Here is a 22,085-nt window from a genome sequence, read left to right on the forward strand (position 1 = left end):
AAGCAGTTCAGTAGTGCCTGGCCAAGTGCCAGCTTCTCTCCTCGTGGAGCAGGGAATGAGCGGAGGTCTGCCTGGAGGAAGAGCTGCTCTGTTTCCCAGGGCTAACTAGCATCAGAGGGAAGTGGGGAAAATGAACCTGGTCATTAGTGTATAAGCATCGCCCCCCGCCCCCCAACCTTCAGAAGTCTCTGTGAAGCCAACCAAAGGAAATCTTTGGGAGGTGCTGTAGTTAGTTTTATCACAGGGGCACTCAGCCCACGTGCTTTATTTAATGTCACAATCAGTAGACAAAAAGGGTTTCTCTAACAGTCATAATTACATAGAAGTAACAAATTCCAAATTCCTAGAAGGAAGCAATTTTTAAAAAAATCTCTTCATAATCCCTATCATAGAATTATACACAGGTACTTATTAAATGTGAAGGGTAATGAACATTCTCAAATTAATAATAATAAATCAAATCGTGTCATGGATTTATCCATCATGGGGAACTTTTTAGAAGTGATGTCCAAGTGTGAACAAGGTCTCAAATTCACGCTGAATTGTAATCATTTGAATGGAAAGATTAATTGGTATTCGGGGCAGTGTTGGCCAATCTGCCTAGGACATGAGAAATCCATGCCACTCCTGAGGAGACAGAAAACTATGGTCAGAGAGATTGTCCCTAACTTCTTTCTCTGCTCCAAAGGTGACAAAAATTTGCAAGATTCATCCCTTCAGGAATGATCCTAACCAGCTCATGATTTTGAACAGGAAAGGATGGACAATCAACAATTTTCAATTTTAAGAAGAATACAAATAATCGAGATATCTAATATTGTAAGTACTTATCAAATAGTTGTTGAATAAAAAAAATGACTAATAAAAGGGAGTAGGTTTAAACTACAGTAATTCCTACCTTAGAAATCATTACTATTATAAAAATATAGCTTGTTAACAGCATAGCCTATCAACAGAATCAGAGTTAACAAAAGAAAGAATCTCCTTACCCATGCTGATTTTAGGCCAGGAATGTTACAATAAACTTTATGTTACCAGAACTTTTTTTTTTTTTTCACCAAATAAGACATACTTTCTTAGAGCAGGAGTACGAGGTTAGAGGCAGTGGGACTCATTACTGTGGGGTTTCACACTATAGCCTGCCTGCTACAACTGCTTAAATTTATCCAATCCTAGAAAAATGTTAGGGCTCCACACGCCTTATAGATCTGTTCACTCAGACTTGTAATCATGTGTCCGCTGAACTAAACAAACAAAACAAAGAAGATGCTCTAGAATTTTAGCCATAAAAGTTTCAAATCGATATAGTTTTCCACCTTTCTTGCCTAAAATTCAAAAACTGTAGAAATAAATGCATGTGATCTCCTACCTACCCGGGGCAATGCTACATAGAGAAAAAGGAAGAATCACGGAGGGGAAAATTTTTCTTATTTCACTTGCAGCTTTAGATTTTTGGCCATTGTAAATGGCCACTGATACTCAAGTCACTGACATTAATGCCATTGGAACTCCCTGATTTTGGCTTAAACAAGTGTATTTTTTAAAGTCTGTGCCACCAGTTAAATGCCGTCATTGGAATCAATCATCAGGCATGGGATACACACACACCTACCCCGTGTACTTTTAATGAAAATAATTTGCATTATCTTAAAGATTTATTCCATTGACATGGGGCAACTTGGTATATACAAACTGTGTTTGAAGTGAAATAAGAAAAAGTAGGAATGTAAATGAACATCATTCAAAGTTAATGTATTTTGCCCTTGACGGCAAAATTTAATTTACATTTTTCTTGTTGTAACTGTAGACACATGTACACCTGCCCTGACAATTACAGTTCCAACAAAAGCGTCTCTTTATAAATTCAAGGGCATGCTAATCACGAGCTTTATGGAATTTTGTAGTACTCACCTTGGTGCCGTACAAGTGCGAAGATGAAAGAGACCCAAATTCTAAGTAATGATGAATAATTCATCCTGGAATTTTAAAAAGAAAAAGAAAAAAAAAATCCCCAGCTTGCCAGAGTAAATAGAACACCAGGTGTGTTTGGTGGCAAATCCCAAGACACATCACAACCATCATAGAACATTCACATAACGACATCAACTGTTCTGAGTCAGGATGAAATGCCCTGGATGCTGGCGGGCCCTCCTATGTTCAACACCTCATGAACAAATTAGATTCCCCCGTGAGAAGCAGTCTGGAAGTGTAATGAGATCATTCAAATTGTCAGGAAATTATAAAGAATCAATGAGCACGGCAATGAGTCAAGGAAAGGCATCTACTCTCCAGCTACTAAAGCCCTGAAAAACAGGACCCCACTCTAAAGATGCCTGTTATGTCTCTAGAACAGACATCCATCCTCTGTGAGACCAGGCTCTCCTAATTTTCACAACAGCTTTCAATCAGGATCCCATAAAAGTCCGTTAAAACACAATGTGGTCCTACAGGTAGGAGGATTTAGAGTTTGCCATCACCTTCTGTAAAGTATAGAGCCAGTCCATCACTCTGAAGTACAGACCAGAGTCACAGGCTGTAGAAGACTGTCCACTGACTTTCCATATGTGAAATGAATAATAGACATGTAATAAAAAAAGAACCATGCCAGGGGTGGCTCCTTGGAATTACAATAAAAATAGAATCCGGTACACAAGCAAGTAATTAGTCGCAGCAAATTAATTAGAGAAAGAACATCACAAAAATGAACTTGTTTTCATTTTAGTTACAATCCGTTGGACCCGTGGCTTTACCCCTTGGATGATCTGTGCCGCTCTGTAGAGCTGAGATGCAAGCTCCAAATTATACATACTCCTGCGTCAGCACCAAGTGCATGGGTAGACACTGAAGTTTGCTCCCAATAGCATTCTTAAAACTAAAAACCCTTCTCTAATTATTGGAAGCTATCACAATTCTTCAGCCAGACTTCCATGGAAAATCAGTGAATCTCCTCTGTGAGTTTTACTGTAAATCTTCAGTTGTCAAGCACACACATTGAAATCTTAAGCACATAATAAATATTAGTCAGTTTTGCTGAAAATGGGAGTAAGCCTTTAGCAGAGATCACACACAGCTTTTAGCAGAAGGAGATGTCAGGCAGGTTTAAGACTGGAGTCCTTAGGGAAGCAGTTCAGAGAGCAGGAAGGAGGATTCATTTAAATATTTGTATTTATGAAAAATGTCACTAACCTGTTCTGCAGAGACTGGAGGAATGGCGTCGGAAATATTAAGCCAAATCTTGGTAAACCAGGAAAAATTAAGTAAAACAAGAATTCATGTCAGTTCTCCCCCACTTGCTGCCAATTATTTCTGATTCCTGAAATGATGTCTGAATCCCCTACTCTCAAAACCAAAAATTCAGTTAGTCCTGCGCTAGAGTCACATAAGTGTTGAGTTGCAATCAAGTTTTTCTTCTATTGATTAAGGAAAAGTAAATCTAAAGATCAGTTTCAGGATTGCGTAGAGAGGTTCTTTTCCTGAAAAACTAGACCTTTTTCTCCCCCCTTAAAAAAAAAAAAAAGAGAGTAGATTCAGATGGAAATGTCAGTTACTTGGAGCTGAAACCTTGGTCCTTTCTGATCGGAATCACTTTGCACTGAAAAACACAGAAGAAAACCCCCCTTCTACCTTTGTACCCAAAAAAAGGCAACTGTATAATGTTACGGAATTAGCATCCACCAGCATGGGATTCAAACGCCAAACAAAGCTGCTGCTTCCAATATTTAAATAAAGTTGGTTTTCTACCAAAGTCTTTTTTTGTTTCTCTGCTTTTGAACAGCTGCCACAAATAGGCTCTACCCTGTTTTTTCACAGGTATGCATGAAGTATTGAAAGAAACTGTCTCAGACTTTTCTAGGTTTTATTCCTGCCCTTTTCCCTCTGATACACTGCAGGGCAGGGGGTTAGGCCAGGGGACAGGTAACCAGCGCGAGGCAGGATCTTTCACAAGGGAAAAACCAAGGGCTCTGGAAACCTCCACAGATACCCAGCGAGGGTCCTTGGAGGGAGTGGGGACAGATAGAACCCTCCTGACGAAAATTTGCAGTAAGTATTTAAAAGGCATCGTGAACAAGGTAAAAAGGTGTCTGGTTCGATGCAGAATGAGAAACACTGGCTAAGGCAGAAGCCAAGTTTACTATCCAAAATATTTAAAGTGAGACTTGTTAAAAAAAGGAAATCATTTGAAGGTAGCAGGAGAAAACTCTCTGTAAATCAATGGGAATTTAAAAATTGCTTCAAAGTTCTCTCTGACCAGACATTTAAATGCCAACTCTATTAAAAGACATAATTCCAGTTTTGAGCAAATTGTTCTAAAATGGACAAGAGGTTTGGGAAACCAGTTTTTCAGTCTAAATTATTCAATATTTTCCCCATAATCCCGTGGTAATTCAGTAGGTTTTACGAATTCTCCACATGTATTTACTTACAGATGTCAAATGACTATTTTCCTCCCAAAGGCACATATTTATGTAACAGAAAATCTGAGTTTTTGGGTGCCTGTTCGAAATACAATTAAACTCAAATCCAAGACTCACCTCAAAGAGCATTTCCTTGCCCAGCCTTTGTTAAGGTTTCAGTCCAGTAGTCAACCTAAATGTCGTGAAGCAAAATAGTTGGTTCTATTTAAAAAACTGCTAGTGTCATAGTAATTGCTTTGGTCTACTTTCTTCATGCACTCGTGGATATTTGTATCTCAGCCTTTTGACCCATATTAAATGTTTCATCCTTTTTTGGGCAGGACTGCTCCTGGGATAAATGCCACCTGGGCTAACCAGATACACAAGATGGCGGCATAAGTGGATCAGAATGACTGAGAATCTGGGTGCAAGCAAGTGCCAGGTGCTTGAGGACAGACTGAGCTGGTTTATCGCTGGTTGGGCTGGGGAGCCAGTTAGTGAGTGTGTATTCTGGGTGTACACTCAGTGGTCACAGAGGAAATAGTGACAAAAATCTCTTTTTATGCCATGTCGGCAGGAGGGTTTATTCTGTTTGAAGGGGTGAAGTGAGCCAAGATTTGACAAGATTTAGACCAAAGGTGGTGTGGGCGTGGCTTGGAGCTAGTAACCCAAGACAATTTGTGTTTTACAAAGATGGCATAAATGGATGCTGCTTTTTAGGCAGGAGGAAAGGCAGTTCCAACGAAACACAAAACAAAAAAATATTCCTAAAAATGAGTAGAATAAGCCTTATATCCTGATTGTTTTTTTTTGTTTGTTTTGTTTTCTTAAGTTTCTTACACCCTCTGTGAAAGAAATAGTCAGACCTGAGCTAGTTTGAAATGATGCAGTGAGAAGTGTGGACGGCCACGAGCCTCCAGCTGTGAGCTCCTTCAGGCTCAGCCTCACTGCTGGAGCCAAGGGCAACCCCATCCGTGACTGGGCGAGGTGGTGGGACAATTGCCTCAGCACTTTCCACCCAATGCAGGACTCCCTTAATGGGCAATTTTTGCTCTGGAGAACCTAGTTGAGGTGACAAAGGCTATGTCAAGGGCTCAACTGAAGCAGCTCTACTATGCCAAAATCAGGGTCTAATTGGGAAAACCTTGGACTTGTGTATATAATTTTATGCATTGGGATTTTATATATGTATGTGTGTGTGTATATATATATATATACGTATATAATGTATATACATTGGGGTTGAAATGCCCAAATTACTGTGGCAGATGGCAGAAGAAGGGATTAAAATTCTCAGAGACACGGACACGCATGTATATTATGTGACTCCAGAAGACCCAACAGATGATCATGTTCCACGGAAAGGCCCAGAGGACAGACACATCATCCACCAAAGGCAGCAGGAATATGCTGGTGAGAGAAGCACCAGCATCACAAACAAGCTCAGTGGGTCAGGGCTGCAGGTCAGGTCAGGTCAGCTCTGCAGGTCAGGGCTGATGGCAGGAGTGGTGGTCACAGAACTTGACTGTCCGATCGCAATGGGGATGATGGGCACCTGAAACAACAGAGACCAGGTAGCAGCACTTTACTGCCTGAAGCCAAGGGGGTCGAATCTTCATAATAACCAAGCAGTTCAGATTCGTAACCAAGAGGCCCTGATCCATAGAGAGTTATGGAGATGATTAATAGAGCATGGCATCCAAGGGGCAAAGTAGATGGGCAGCCAACAAGGGTATTGCTTACTATATATAATAAAAAAGATCAAGAATGGTTGAGCAAGAGGCCAAAAACAGTTGCCTCAATGAAAGGTCTTGATCCCTTGTTCAGCTTGTGGATCTGAGTCAGTTTTTCAAATCTGGACTCCATAGACTGAAAAGGTAACCAGGTCACCAAAGGGAAGAATCCTGCAACATCATGACAAGTGTGTACAGTAGTGATTCTCTCAGTCCTTCCCCCAAAAGACCTATGGTCATTTACTTGATTGACTGTAGACTGGGGGAGGGGAGTGCCTAGATATCTTGTGGAGTGTTGGACAAGGGGTTTGAGTTAACACTGATACCCAAAGACCCTGTTAGAGTGAAAACAGAGAGGCCAAGGAAACAAAAGCAGACCTGGCCAAGTCCCAGCAGGCCCACAGGGGCTGCAGACCTACCTGGATGTCAGTTCCTAAGTCCCTATATATAATTGGGTTTAATATACTTGACACATTGGGTCCTTGGTCTGTGTGGTAGAAGCTGTCATAGCAAGGAAGGAAATTGATCCTTCTACTCCAGCCAAGGTACAAAAGAGTACCTTACAAGAGTACCTTTTGTATTGTACAAGAGTACAATACAAAAGAATCTTGCATCCTGGGGTTGGGGGAAGATGGTGAAGATTAGTGTCACTCTTAGAGAGCAGGGGTGGTGGGATCTATCATATCTCCATTTAACTGGGCAAGATGGATCCTGAAGGATAACTGTGGGCTACTGCAAGCTCAACCAAGTAGTAGCTCCAGTTTGCATCTGCTGTACTAACATATCTTTGCTGGAGATACTACGTTAGTACAGATGGCTTCAGATACATGGCTTCAGATACATGGCATGTGGCCGTTAATTGGGCAAATGCATTTTTTTCCCTATCTGATTCAGGCATGAGGATCAGAAAAATAGTTCATGTTCAAATGGAACAGACAGCAATATACATTTATAGTTTTGCTGAGATTGGATGGAATGTCTCCTGTAGAACATCACCTTGACTCACAACGTTGACAACGTTGATTGGCACAATGAGGAAGAAGTGGCCAGAGGCCTGGGTGACACACATGTGCTCCGCAAGGTGGGAGTTACATTCTTCAGAGATTCAAGGCTAGTACTTCAGTAACACGTTTAGGAATCCAGTGGTCAGAGACATGCTGGGATCTCCCCTCCAAAGCAAAAAACAAATGGCTGCATCTTGCAACCTCTCTACAAAGAAATTCTTCCCTCTTCGTAGCTTTCTTTGGGTTCTAAAGGCCACATATTCCGTACCTACAAATCTGCTCCAGCCCACATACCAGGTGACACAGAATTCAGCCAGCTTTGACTTGGGTTGAGAGCATGAAAGAGCTTTGTAGCAGCTCCAGACTTTAATGCAAGCAACCCTGCCACTTGGGTCATATGTTCAGTAGGTGCTTTGTTGTCGGAGATGTTAGGGGCAGAAAAAGATGAAATGTGCTGTTTATTGCAAACCCCAGTGGGAAAACCATAACTCAGGTCCCTGGATTTCTGGAGCAAAGTCATGACATCCACAGCAAAAAATAACACACCTCCTGAAAATCAGCTCCTGGCATGAGAATGAACCCTGTGATGGAACATTTGACCAAGATACAAGTGACCACGTGCCCAGAAATTCCCCTCATGAATTTCTGGGCCCTGTTGGACCCTCCAAGACATAAAGTCGGGGGTCCCAGCAGCAATCTACCCTAAGATGGAAATGGCATATCTGCACGTCTTGGACTGGCAATGAGCAAGCTGCCGGACTAGGTAGCCCAGAATCCATGTCACCTTTCAGAGTTATACTGGTTACCCCCCCACGACCCAGATAACACATATGGCCCTATGTGAAGTGCGAGGTGGGCGGTGCATAGGACAAGCTGTAGGAGGACGAAAAAGCCTAAGCTTGGAGTGTGGATGGATTGGCTTGGTGTGTGTCTGCAAGCCCAAAGCATATGGTGGCCACACTACAGCCTCATGCAAGGGTGGCCTTGAAAGACAATGATAGAGGAATATTTTCCCAATGGGTGGACTTGGGGGCATTATATCTTGCCCCCAAGTACTCTGTGTCAAAGTGGTCTGATGTTAGAACATGTACAAATTCGTAGGCAGTGGTGAATCACATATCCAGTTGGACAAGGGCCTGGAAATAAAAAAGTGGCAAGGAGGCCTGGAGTAGAGACATGTGGATAGACAGATGGGAACGGACATGAAGTGTGAAGATCTTTGTGTCCTATGTTAACACCCAAAAGAAAGCATCCACTACAGAAGAGGGACTAAACAACTAAGTAGACAAAATGACTTGGGCAGCTGACGCGAAGCAGCCTTTGTCAGTGTTGGTATGATGGACACGTATATGAAGTGGCCACAGCAGCAAGGATGGAGGTTATGCAGGAGCCAAATAGCATGAACTCCTATTTAGCAAGGCTGAGTTAGCTACCCTGGCCTCTGAATGTTCACCCTGCCAATAACAGAGACAAAAGCTAAGCCCTCAGTCTGTCACTGTTCCTCTGGGAGACCAACTGGCCACTTGGTGGCAAAACGACTACACTGGACCACTTTCATCCTGGAAGGGCCAATGGTTCCTTTTCCCAGGAATAGACCTGGACTCTGGACTCTGTGTATTCTTTTCCTGCCCACAGGGCCTTAGCCAGCACCACTAGTGAGAGGCTTGCAGAATGCCTGATCCACAGGCATAGAATTCCATGCAAAATAGCATCCAACTAGGGAAGCCACTTTACGTAAAAGGGGATGTGAGTGTGGGCCCAAGATTACAGTAGGAGCCCCTGATTGGAGCAGTGTCCCCAGTTGGAGGAATGCATGGGGCCAGGCACCCAAGTGTGGAAGCAGGAGTAGCCCCACCTGCAAGTACTCCCAATGATTATTGAGGAACTTCGGCTACCCAACCCCTCATCTCTAGGTTGTGCAGAGTTTGACATCCTGGTTCCCGAGAAGGCATGCTCTCACCAGGGGACACGGAGAGAGTCCCGTGGACCTACAAGCTATGGCTGTGATGCTGCCTGGGTACTTTGGGTTCCTTGTTGCAGAGACTAGCAGGAAAGATGAGCCACCATGCTATTAGGAATCCCCGACCCTGAGAAGCAGGAGGAGGTGGAGCTGCTGTTGCATGACAGGTTCAAGGGGTGAGATGTGTGGAACTCAGGAGACCCCTTATGGTGGCTCTTGCTGCTACTCCCTTGCCCAGTTGTGAATGTGATGGACAAGCATAGCAACCCAAGTCTGAGCAGCATATAGTTACCAGGGATTCAGATTCCTCAGGAGTCAGGGTTTGGGATAAACCACTAGGTAAACCACTGAGACCAGCAGAGGTGATAGAATGGATAATGGAAGAGGGAGACGGTGGGTACCAGTCGTGACTCTGAAACCATCTACAGTGTCACGGGCTGTAGTTCGTTCCCCTAACCTCCCTTTCCTGAGGTTCCCCTCAGGAAGAGAAGCCTGCCAGAGCCCTGGACGAGCTGGCCCTGATCATGGATGGAGAATTGCATCGACACACGGCACGGAGTGGACTGTGGTACATACAGACGTGCACCACTCAGGTCCACCTTCAAGAAAAGAATGCTTTCCGGCCACAAGGAGTATGGTTAGCTGACAGCTCCCAACTGTTGGCTCCTTTGGTGTCTGCATCAGTGTTCAAGCTGAGGTCATGTTCCTGTGTTCCTCCATCAATGACTTGAGAAAAGCTTTGGTAAAAGGACCTAAGTGGGACACCTCTAATAGGAAGTCTTTGCTCCAGAACATCTTATTGGGCTTGCAGACTTTGTCAGGGCTACTGCACGGTGTGATGCCCCCTCCTGCCCCATCTTTCTTCTTCCCCTTTTCTTTCACAGGTGTTATTCCCCAATAAACTTTTTTTTTTTTTCCCCAATAAACCTTTTGCACTCCTAACTCCACTTTAGCATCTTCTTCCTAGCCATCTGAATCTGCAACATTGGTGTCTTGGATACATATACAAGCCCTCCACAACTGATCATTTTGCTTCATTGTATAATCTGCCATGGAGATTCCAGATATTTTTGTAGTGCAGTTGTTTCTACCACTTATCCACTGATTGAATAATGTTCAACCTCCTAGATCTAGCTGGATAAGGTGATTACATCGAAGGTTATGCTTACGTTCTCCCTGAAAATGGTAGTTAGCCATAGCAGAATCCTTGAAATGGATGAGGTGATATAGACAACGCAATTATGCTCGTGAAGACTTCTCCTGAACAGTAAAGATGTTCACAATGAAAGGGTCTGAAGAGCACCACATCTGGAAGTTTGCTTCTCTTATTGCCTTGGAATCTTCATTCTTGGACACCTGGGTTAACTTTCATGGGTTGTCCTGAAGTCTGTTTTTCATTCTTAAGAGAAAAATGTTTAAAAACCTGATGTCATATTTCTAAAATTTTCATATTTACTAGTGTCGTGGTAATAATCATTTAACGGCAAGCTGCAAGCATTAGGAGTTTAAATTGTAGCACAAATGCTCTAGAACATGTCTTTTTAAAGAATTAATATTATTTGCCTCTAAGTAATTTTCTTTTTGTGCTGATCTTACTCTAGACACTGGACTCTTAATTATGAGAAAAATGGCATTGGCTCTTTGAAAATCACATTGAGTAACATTAATGTTTATTAACTAGCAGGATTTTCTAGATCTAAGATCTCAATAATAAACGATGCTCAGCTCTGAAATTTAAACAAGGACTCACAGATATTTTCTGAAAGTAACTCTGGTATCTATCTCTAGGCAAGGAGTTTATAATAGCTAATTCTAAGTAGACCAACATAACCAAAAAAACCTCACAATTGGTCTTATTCTAACATCCTTGTTAGCACATTAGCAATAAAGTTGAAAAGGGGCAGGGGGAGTGGAGGGACACTCTATATTCCCTATTCACCAAGTAGCACCAAGTAGTTCTAGAAGAATTTCACTGGTCGGCAAGAAGCAGCTCTGATTAAAGCTTACTGCAGACAATAAACAGAGGGTTTTAGCGCTATTTGTCTATCACTTTTCAAGGGCACTCAGCTAAAACAAATGCTCATACATTGTTAAGGATAAATAATACATATACCTTCTCCTGCAGAGGTGAAACCTCACTCACCAATGATTAAAAATTGCAGATTCCAAGGAAAGAGAGCTCATAAGACAGACGATATGCATGGCTCATGCAAATCTATTATGTGTTGAATTCAAGTGCCTAGATGTGCATGCCTAATTGGGAAGAATGCCATCTTGGTTGCACTAACCAGGAATCACGTATCAAGCCCAAGATCAGTAAAGTCTTTGACTTTGCAGGGATGTGACAAGTATTAAAATCAGGAAAAAAAAATGTTCTTTTATGTAATTCCAGTGGAGAACAATATGGCAATATCTACCAAAATTACAAACACTCTGACCTTTTGATCTAGCAGTCCCACTTCTGGGAATGTGTTCTACAGATTTATTTCAAACATGTAAAAGAACGTATGCTTTTTACTGCAGCAAATTGAAAAAAGTAAAAAAGAGAGAAAGAAAGAGGGAGGGAGATTGGGAGAGAGAACAACGAAAGACTCAAATGTCTATCAATAAGGTATTGGTCAAATAAATTATAAATCACATCTATAAATGGAATACTATATCTTATATTATAAACAAAGGGTAAGGTGATTTCGTATATGTTGCTATAGAGAGATTTCCAAGATACATTTTAAGTGAAAAAAAGCAAAGTGCATGATGGTATATAATATGTTAACTTTGCTGTATAAAAAGGGATCAGTAAGTATATTCTCATTTGCTATTATTTGTGTTGACTCGGCAAAGACACACAAAAAGCTAATAAAAGATGGAGTACAGGGGTTAGAGTAGAATTTTCCAGTGTATACTTTGTCTATATTGTTTGATTTTTGAATCATGTGAATGTTTTCTATTTAAAATGAAATACAAATGGTTTTTAAAAGATGCCTTTTTGTAAACAAACTGAACTATAAACCAAACAAAATTTTAACACAACCAAAGCAATTTATAATGTCTTAGTTGTATTCTCTAACAGTGGAATAAGGCTTACATCTGCCCTCAAATGTATCAGGTAGTTCAGAAAACATTGTATTTTTTAATGTCTGCCTCCTCTTATTCCCATTCTTATTTATTTAACACCTTAATTGTATTACTTATAGTGACTAAGAAGCATTCAAGGATGAAGAGTCTGTGAAAGACTCAGTGAACTGAAATTGCATTGTAATTTTTTGGCAGACCTAGATCTCACAGACCGTAATAGATAAACTGCCTCCTCTATTTTGTGAGCAATATTTATATTCCTCACAAGGCTCTGCCTTGAATTTTAAAGAGGAACAAAGTGACAGCCTCAACCTTTCCCATAACAAAACCTCCATTAGATTATCTACTTTTTCTCCCCCCTATAAACACCAAGTTCACTTGAACACGGATGCCTCCTTAATAAAAGTCTGAGTCAAAACTGAGTGACCTGTCTCACCTTTAGTTGCTCACGGAAAACAAAGTGTTCAGGCTCTAGAATGTCCTCAGGTTGAAGACCAAGTGACCGGTGTTCAGCATCATATTGCAGGTTCACTTCTTCTTGTCAACAGCACCCATGACAAGTGTCCAATCTGGCTCCTCCCAGGAGAGTAGGGAGGACAATGGATGTACACCAATCACAGTGTTACAATTCTGAAAATGGCATGAGGACAAGTTCCAATTTGGATTTAGAGCTATCAGCCGCATCAGTGATTTTGTTATAGAGCAAATCAATTTAGTAAGTGAATATGGATGAACATCTCACTTTAGTGTTTTAGTGAAACATAAAGACTAACAATAATGGTGTGACTGTGGAGGGCTATGGAGGAGAACCTTAGCAGCAGGTAGTATAGTACAGCTCTCAACTGCAGCCAAACTGCTTGGGTTTGAATCCTAGCTCTGCTGTCATTTATCAACGGTGTGACTTCTGGCAAGTTACTCAACCTATCTGTGCCTCACAAGTTAAGAAGATGGGGATAATTAACAGTGCTGAACCACAGGGATGTCATGAACATCAAAAGGGTTTAATATAGGTAGAGCATCTAGATTGGGCCCTGGCTGATAATAAACGCTCATTGTTAATGTTTAGAAGAAACATGAGAATGACAATTGTAAGCCTGGATCCCTGGCACTGATCCACACGACCAGCAACTCTGCTTTTGTCTCATCTCCCTCTTGGATTATGAGTTTGTTACTCCCCTCTTGATATGTGTGCCTTAAAACAGAACGCAAATTGCTCAGGTGCCTAAACCACACTGAAGAGAAGCATAAGATGTTCACATGTTTTATACTCATATGTCTAGGCAAGTATATATATCTGAACATTTTAATAGATCAGTTTGTTAAAAAAAAAACTACACATTTTTAGTGTTATTCTCAAATTTTTGAAGGAAAAGGATTCAGAAATTCATTATATTTTAAGGAGATATAATATGGTATGCTATCCCTTTCATGTATTAACTCAATTCCTAAATCTTAGTTACATTAAAGACTTAAAAGTAGATGAAATGACTCATGTTAATATCTATCATGACCTATGTGTTTTAAAAGTTATCTGGCTAAATTTGAATCCTGAAATCCTAAGTCTAAGTTGGAGAACACAGATAACTTCTTTTCCAGAGAAGAGCTGGAAAGACAAATGTGACTTCAAGGGTTAACCTCCTTCTTTTATATGCATTCTGGTGGAAGTTATAGCATTTTTCAGTCCAATGGGTATTGGGTGCCTTGACATATGTCTACCTTGCAAGAACTCAGAGACCCTCATAATAAATACTAAATAGAACTTAGCACAGAGGTTAAAACTATAATTTTTTGAAATTTGAAGAGGTAGAAATAATCTTACATTTAAACAGATCGCGATACTTAACGCACTTCTGAAGCACTGAGAAAGAATTTAATAGATTCTGTCTTCTAAATACAGTAATAAAGTATATATATAGCTCTTGGACCTTAGTTCTTGGTACAAGGTTAATTCATAACAGATTACCAAGAAATTACTGATAAGCAGATACAGTTCAAGTGCCCCAAACCCTAATTCTTATAGAAAATTATTTTTCAAAGGAAAGAAATGTCACGTGAAAAAGTGTCGCAAATTTTTAATTCATCAAAATGAGATTCTTACTCAAAAACGGGGATGCCGAATAGCTCAAACGTGGGTTTTCATCCTTAAAAGAGCATGTTAGAAGTATAAAACTTTGCTAACAAAAAGGCAATAACATATTTCCTATGAACCTCTGTTTTGCCGTTTTAATTTCTAACTTTGGCAAGATGCCAACTAAATTTGTTACGCTGGTCAAACTCTTTTACCAGTTTAGGCCAGTTCCCCAGAGGACTCAACCACAGCACTGATGTTGACTTTCTGCTGTATAAAAATAAACATGCACCTTGACCCCCACGACTCCAGGAAAAAATCAGAACACAAAGAGAAAGTGGACTTTTAGATTTTTAATTTTTTTAAAGATTATCTATATATCTATATATATATTAATAAAAGTGCAAAGAATAGACCTTCATGTTTAAATTATATTCTAAAATAAAATATATATTTCCATGAACTGCAGGAGACAACTGGCAAGTAAAGAGCCTGAGAGAGTCCAGTCCCTCTCCATCACTACAATGGACATATATTTGAAGGAAGCACCTATGAAAAATAGTGTTCACAACACACCTGGTAACACAAGAGAGCTTCTGGGTGTTCTTGAAAGCAGTTTGTTTGCATGTCAATCTAACATGAAATGAGGGGAAAATCAAATTCATAAACAGAAATGACATTGCTTAGAACAATCTATTATTCTGTACTCTTGTTTATTTGCCCTGGAGCCTAGCACCTCCCATGGAGCAAGCCACCTTCACACACGCGCTCGTAAAACTATCACCTGCGTGCCTCAAATGGTGATAGTTCCTTGTGCAACAAGTCTTCCCTGTTCATAACACTGCTGATTTAGCAATTTAGCATCATAGCTGAAACATCTGGTTAGAACTGAACGCTCTTCTTTTTTTTTTTTTAAGTAAACAAACTTTTAAAACATAGCATCATAACATTCGGCTCTGTTACACATAGCTCATGTTTTGGGCTTGTTTTCACCAAAAGGTCTTAAAGGAACAAGAGTTATATAATATCTGCTGCTTTCTTATGTATTTATGGCCATGGTGGCAATAGGTTGCAGAAACAATAGAAACTTTCAATAATAAAAAAAGATATATGACTCTGAACTTTTTTTTTCTTTAAAGCAATCTGGGATATTTCAAAAATTCAAATTCAAAAACTGATTTCCACTGTGGTGTCAGCAGCTACATGCCCACATGAAAATGATGCCTCAGTTTTTACTTGGCTTTCTTTTATTACTCCTTTCCTTTTTCAGAACTGACAAAAATTTCTATTTTAGAAAAGATATGTTCTATACACTGTGCCTGTAGCAACATATCTGTAACACTGGCTATGACAGAATTTTGCCTCATGAATGTCAATAATATGCTCTCACTGAATCTGGATGAAGTTAACATTAAAATACAGATAAGCTACAATCAATTATGCATAACTTGTAGACTCAAAAGTCCATGGTCTCTCCTCTCCTTCTTTTTGACCTGTTATAAAAATAATTTTGGTTACAAGTGTCTACACAGCACCAATTTTATTTCAAAAGCAGCATCTTTCCTCAGCCACCCAAATCAGTCTACACGTATACATGCTCAAATATCTTTTCTCATTTACTTCTGTTCTGTAACTCTAAAAGACCGGTAATTGCATTAGATCTTGTCTCCATCAAAAATCATTTAGCAATTATTAAAACAATCAATTACAATGCCCTAAAAATACCCACGGCCACTGAATTAAACGAGAAGTTCCCCGACATGCAACTGTGTAATCGGAGAATTATGCCTGCAGTTGTGGAGCACTGTGGTGTGTAATAGCAGAAGGAACAGGTCTCTAACAGTAAAAAAGCGTTTCATAAAACTTTGTCATATATAAAATATCTTATTAATTGTCATCATTCCACTGATGATTAAAGCATAAGTGTTCGCTCTGCTTTCTGCTGTGGGACAGTCGGGGGTCATACAACCTCAAAAAATAAGGGGGCATCTGTTTCTCAGGCTGACAAAAGCTCAGTTACACTGTTTCTCTCTCAAACTCGTCTGCACTCACACACACGTACACAAAGCATCCACAGTTTTAATCTTCCTGACACTGTTGCCACACTTTTTTCCCACTTCCAAAAACCTGTCAGGAAAATGTGATTGCAAAATAATTATTCTTGTCTATACCCAGCCTGGATCTCCATTGCTCATTTTTATGATTTTATGATTTTGAAAGATAAAGCAGAAGGAGAACAGGCATCATGCATCTTCCTCAAACCCTTTGGTTTCTACTTTCAATGTTACAGTGAATGTAGATTTGACTCAGCAGGCCTGGGTCAAAGGCTTTACAGATACTGAACCTGAAGTGCATTAAGAGAATAAACATCTGCTGTCATGGCATAGGACAATTTAAAAAGTAGCATCCGTGAAGAGTTTACAAGAGTCACCTAAAAATTTCATAAGAAATGAAAGAATTTGTAGGAGGGACGGAATCATGTAACAAAGGTCAAAAGGTCAAACGCAATCGGGTAACAATTACATTCTTTGAAAAATACTTCATGTGCACATTTTCTGCCCCAGGTGCACTAAGTCCTTCTTAAGTCTCCTATCTGTAAACATGGTGGATCCAGAAAGACATATATTAAAGAAAGAGATTACATTGATTAACAAAGGAATAGAAGAACAAACAAAAAGATTTCAGGGCAGGTAAGGGCTACCTTTTAAAGGAAAGTGCTTTAAATATGTTTCTGCAAAAAATATGACTTGGAGGCAAATCTGAAGTTTTGACACTTAATGCTTTACTCAGAGATTAGTCAGAGTTGTTCTTCTGTAGGGGCAACTAAACTGAAATGTAAAACAAAAAGAATTGTCCAATTATGACATCACAAAATCCCAGGGAAAAACTAGGAATCAAAGCTCCCTTTGATTAAAAATTCCCACTTCGAATGCAAAGTGCAAGAGCAAAAGCTTCAAATGATGACAGGCAGGAAAGTCACAGTACTCGCTCTCCCGTACTCCCCCCCCACTTGACTCCCTCATGCACACTACAGAGAGTTTATTAGCTAATTCTCAGCTCTCCTGGCACGTATATCCATTGCTCTGTTGGATTCTTCATAAAGTCAGGCCTCCATTCCCTGTAGTTTAAAGTAATGAAAAAGATAGATAGATACGAAGAAATACATTCAAAAAGCAAAGAACTCTGGAATGTGACGTAGCTCATGTCAGTAATGGCTGATATACTGTGGAAGGAACATTAAAATTGAGATAGTTACATACAGAGTGGTCAGGCTGCTGTGCCTGTGCTTCCTGGAATTCTAACACTCCATCTGCTCTTCTTCCAGACCCTAACAGAGCTATAGGTTCTAACTGAGTACCTGAGATCAGAATCAGGTTGACAAATGCTTGACACACTTGAAATTATTTCAAAAGGGAGAAATGAAGAAAAAAGTTACCCAAGTTGAAAAATAAGGAGTTCATTATGGACAGAATAAAACTAAGGTAAACATGTATGGACACAAGTCAAAATGAAAAACTGAACCCAAGAAGGAAAGGAGAGAGAGGGAGGGGGAAAAAGGAGGAATTGGGAGAGAGATGTGCTGGCCCTTCCTGGAAGGATTCCTTGTTTCCTGATTTAAGTGCAAGATGCTCTTCTGAGGGGACAAGGCTGTTCACGCCATCATCACAAGTACACCTAAGTGGTCACGAGGACCAAGCGGTAGACAAATCCCAGTGAACACAGTAAGAAGTCGGTGGCTGCCTGGTCCCCTCTCATGAGGGAGGGCACAGAAACTGGAGATGTGGCCAATTCTGGTGGTGGAGTAGAAGGAATCTGTGGTAGAAAATACCAAAAACAGCCCCCTACCCATTCTAGGGGGAGATATACAAAACCCCCCTGAAACCTAAACAAAAGAAAAGAAAACAAAACAAAACACAGCAAACTTCTCCCTCCTGAAGGAAACCTCATGGGAACAAATGCCCTGCGAGTCCTAATGTGTGTGTTCTCACAAGGCTGGCGGAGGTTATTTTGTTTTGGATTCCACAAAAATTTTGTCTCCATCCCTAATGCCAAAAGAATGCAAGGCTCGAGAGCTGTACTTCATTTCCTCTGGGCCAAAGGGCGCTTCATGGTCAAAATAGTAGAGAAGCATGTTGCTAGTGGGTAATTGCACTAGAGTTTTTAATTGTTTCTTTAGTTCTGCAACTGTTTGGTCCAGACGAATGGTCATTTCTTCCACCTGGTCGTTAAAGTGGACTTCTACTTTCGCACTGCTCTGGGGTCTCAGGTCCACTTCCGCCAAAGGCTCCAACTTCCCATATTTTGTGACTAGTTCATGATACCTAGGAGGATAAAAAAACAAAACAAAACAAAACAGTGACAACTTAAGCCACTAGCGCATGAACTACTGACTTCTTCAGAACTACAGGTAAACTACACTGTTATTCTCAACATCTTTCTAATATTCTAGTCTAATATGATATCTACTTACCTGCCTACCTACCTATCGGGTGACTATTGTGGAATCTGTGATCTGAAATCGTTGCCCTTTTGAGGCCACAGTAAAACCCCATTCTTGTGGATCGGGGAAGAGAGTCTCCTAAAGATGGCCAACATGCCTGCTGCTAATTTTTACATAAGAATCAGCTGAGAAAGGAAAGGAGAACCTAGAAGAAAAGTAGACACTACAAAGATTATAGAGAGAAGTCTAATCACTCTGTAGAGCCTGCTTGCTTGGGCATCATCATCAAGGCAGGCAGATATGTAAGCACGTGTTCCTTGGTAACAGATGGGAAGATGGATGTAGGCCAGCAGTTTCTGACCCCTGGAGAAGGCATAAGTTACAAACAAAAACATCTAGTTGTATGTTAGCTGTTAACTCAGCTTTTTCAGTGATGCTTTGTTGAATGTTCCAGCCTAGCCTAGTTGACTGTAACACAAGGAGTTTGTGGAAGAGTCAAGAATACGTTCTTGTAAAAAAGTGGTAAATGAGGGACACAAGTTCCTTGATCAAGGCAGGAATAAACAGCCAAAGACACCAAGAGGAAAGTGAATTATAGAGGTGAGACTAGGGCCCAGGAGGACAAGTTTCCATGTGGAAAATCTTGTCTCCGCTGCCAGCCTTGGAGGATCTAGGTTTGATTTCATTGAGAAAGCTGAGCAGTTTCCTACAAACCAGAGAGGGGGAAAATGCTGAAAAGATCTAATATTAGCTTTATTATAACCAAGATATACTGAGGTTAATTCGGGATCAGAATACAATGGTCATAAGATTACCCCCGCCACGTTCTCCACCCTACTTTTGGCTTTGACTCAGTTAAATCAGTGTTATAATAAGGTTGGTAGGAACACGGAAGCTGTAGTAAGACATCTGTGGTCAGGGATGGAAGTAATCATGTCCATGAAGGGGAGTACCAGGTATGGTAAAATAGCACTGGCCTTGGAGTCAGAAGACCTGACTTCAGAGTCTTGACTCCATCTTATAATTAGCTGTGTGACTTACCAACTCACTCAATCCTTTTGGATCTCAGATTCCTCACTAGTAAAACTCGGATAATAAGTCTGCCCTTCCTACCTTATAAGACAGTCATAAGAATCATATAAAATAACAGATGAGTAAGCACTTTGTAAGTTCTAAGTTCATATGCAAATAAAAAGTATTAACATTACATTCCTGCTGTCTGGGACCTACATTATTAAAACACACACACCACTAAGAAAATATATGATTGAAATCTACTTAGGTAGGACTTCTTGGAAAAGGTGATGGTACGATGAAACAGATTATAGAATCGTCTTCTCCCAGGACTTGAGCCCCAAATGGTATTCTTTTAAAAGGGTAAAATATTACCAGCAGCAACTAATACAGGAAAAGAGGAAACTGCCTTATTGCCATAACCTTTTAAAAGGGACCAAAAGCTCTGTACCATGTGGTTCTGTTAAGCAAGGGTCCTAACTCAACCCCCAGAAGCCATTATGGAGAAAGAAGGTAAGGAAACAAAATCCTGAGCATACTGACCAATACTTCCTAATCTAGAGCAAACTGGGCTGGGGGGTAAGGAGTCAGCTGGGAAGAAGACTGAGGAAACACCTTTGGGACCAGAAGTCTCTACATCCCACTGCCAGGATGTCAGGATCTTAGCAATGGCAAACAAAACAAAACAAAACAGAACACACAAACAAAATACAAAACTACCAGGACTTGAAATTTTCCAAGGCTCCAAACTGAAAAAGTGAAATGATTCAAAGTCCAAAGGTATCTTTCCTTCACCCAACCTCCTAGCATATGCCTTTAAGTAAGTGAAAGTAGGTTATGATAATTTAATAAAATCTTGGAAAAGACAGCAGAACCTAGGGGTCAAATAAGCTGAACCCAATTCTATGGATATTTTCCCTTCAGACTACAGAAAAGTAGATAGAATTGTAATACCTCAGGCTCTCAAGCTCTGCCCAGGAGGGACAAAAGGAACAATGGCAAAGGGGTCAAGGAGTTTACTTATACTATGTTTCAGTAAAGAGATGGTGTAGATAGAGGTATCCACTTTTATACATAAGCAAGAACATAAGACACAAAATGGCAACTAAGCACATACCACTGCAAAAGGAATAAAAGAGAGAAACACATTAAGTAAAAGGCAGAGGCAGAACTCAATCTGAAAGAAAACATAACTGAATGAAAAGAAAATGCCCCACAAATACTCTAAGGTCTAGAAATTAATAAGTGCATAAATATAATAAAACAGGAGCTCAAAGATAAATGATAAACAGCAGAATGAGATGAAAAGGGAGATTTCAGCACCAGTGAAAGAAACAGGAGCAAAATAACACATTACCTACCAAATAAATAAATTAGGAAGTATGACCCAGGAATATTATACCTCACCAAGTTTTTTTCAGAAATAAATTTAACAAGCAAATATTCTGAAACAAGAACTTAGGGAACAGGGCACCCATGAGTCCTTCTGAAAAAGAAAAACACTACTCAACAATGAGATTAAAGAACTAGTGTTAAGCCCTGAACCTATTTAAATATAAAACTAAAACTTAAAATAATAACTGTATAATCCTAGACTTATTTATACTTGACACTATAGTCAACTGAATTTATCTCAAGCACAAACATATCTGTACACAAAATTATGGTCCCTGTGCAGAAACTAGTCTGCAACTGGTCAAGTCTAGCTACAAATTAAATGACCTATAAATTAGGACACTCTAAAAGGTCTTATAGTTTTCTCAAAATCAACATGTCCAGAAATAATTCATTGTTACTCCCCAACCATCTTCTCTTCTAGTCTTCCTTATCTCAGCAAATGGCACCAGAAACTGTCTAATCAGCCTAGCCAGAAACTGAATAGTCATCCTGATTCCTTCCTATCTCTCCTCTCCACTTCTCCCACTCAATCAATTGCCGTGTCATACTAATTCTATTCCTAAATATTTCATGAATCTATCTTCATCTCTCTTGCCCACTTGTCTTGTAAATTCAAGCCACTATCATTAACAACCTGGACTGCTACAGCTTTCTTTGGATGCATAAGTTGGGTAATTTTCCTCAGTATTTGTTTCAGCCTCCTCCTAGAATGCCTTTCTGTGCTGCAAAGCTGAAAACTACATTTACCACACTCCTTTGCAGGTAAGATTTAACTTCCATCAGTCTCATTCAACAGCCCCGGGGAGAGACATAGTGGATTTAGCAGACATGGAGTGGGAACAGCTTGGGTAGAGGCTTCCTAATTACCAGATTGTGGTTCAAGCAGTGTGTTCCTGGAGTCAACACCCTTGGCAGCAGCTTGCTGATCTCCAGATCACAGCTAAGGTGGTGTGATCCAGCACCGGGGACAGCAGCTTCCTGAGTCTCCCCTTACCTGA

At 40.3% G+C, this 22,085-nt stretch overlaps 2 protein-coding genes across 2 annotated transcripts in view; both read right to left on the minus strand.

The window, feature by feature from the left end:
• Positions 1 to 6,674, minus strand: part of LOC309637014 (alpha-tectorin) — a 74,485-nt gene extending 67,811 nt beyond the window's left edge. The window contains exon 1 of the mRNA XM_082410944.1: positions 1,912 to 6,674. Within this exon, the coding sequence (XP_082267070.1) occupies positions 1,912 to 1,975 (64 nt within the window). The 5' untranslated portion in view covers positions 1,976 to 6,674. The remainder of the gene's footprint in view (positions 1 to 1,911) is intronic.
• A 7,898-nt stretch (positions 6,675 to 14,572) lies between these two features.
• TBCEL (tubulin folding cofactor E like) overlaps positions 14,573 to 22,085 on the minus strand; it is a 69,272-nt gene continuing 61,759 nt past the window's right edge. Inside the window, exon 8 of the mRNA XM_082410914.1 lies at positions 14,573 to 18,556. Within this exon, the coding sequence (XP_082267040.1) occupies positions 18,238 to 18,556 (319 nt within the window). The 3' untranslated portion in view covers positions 14,573 to 18,237. The remainder of the gene's footprint in view (positions 18,557 to 22,085) is intronic.

The sequence above is a fragment of the Balaenoptera physalus genome, assembly GCF_965194825.1.
Source record: "Balaenoptera physalus genome assembly, chromosome: 10".
NCBI lineage: Eukaryota > Metazoa > Chordata > Mammalia > Artiodactyla > Balaenopteridae > Balaenoptera > Balaenoptera physalus.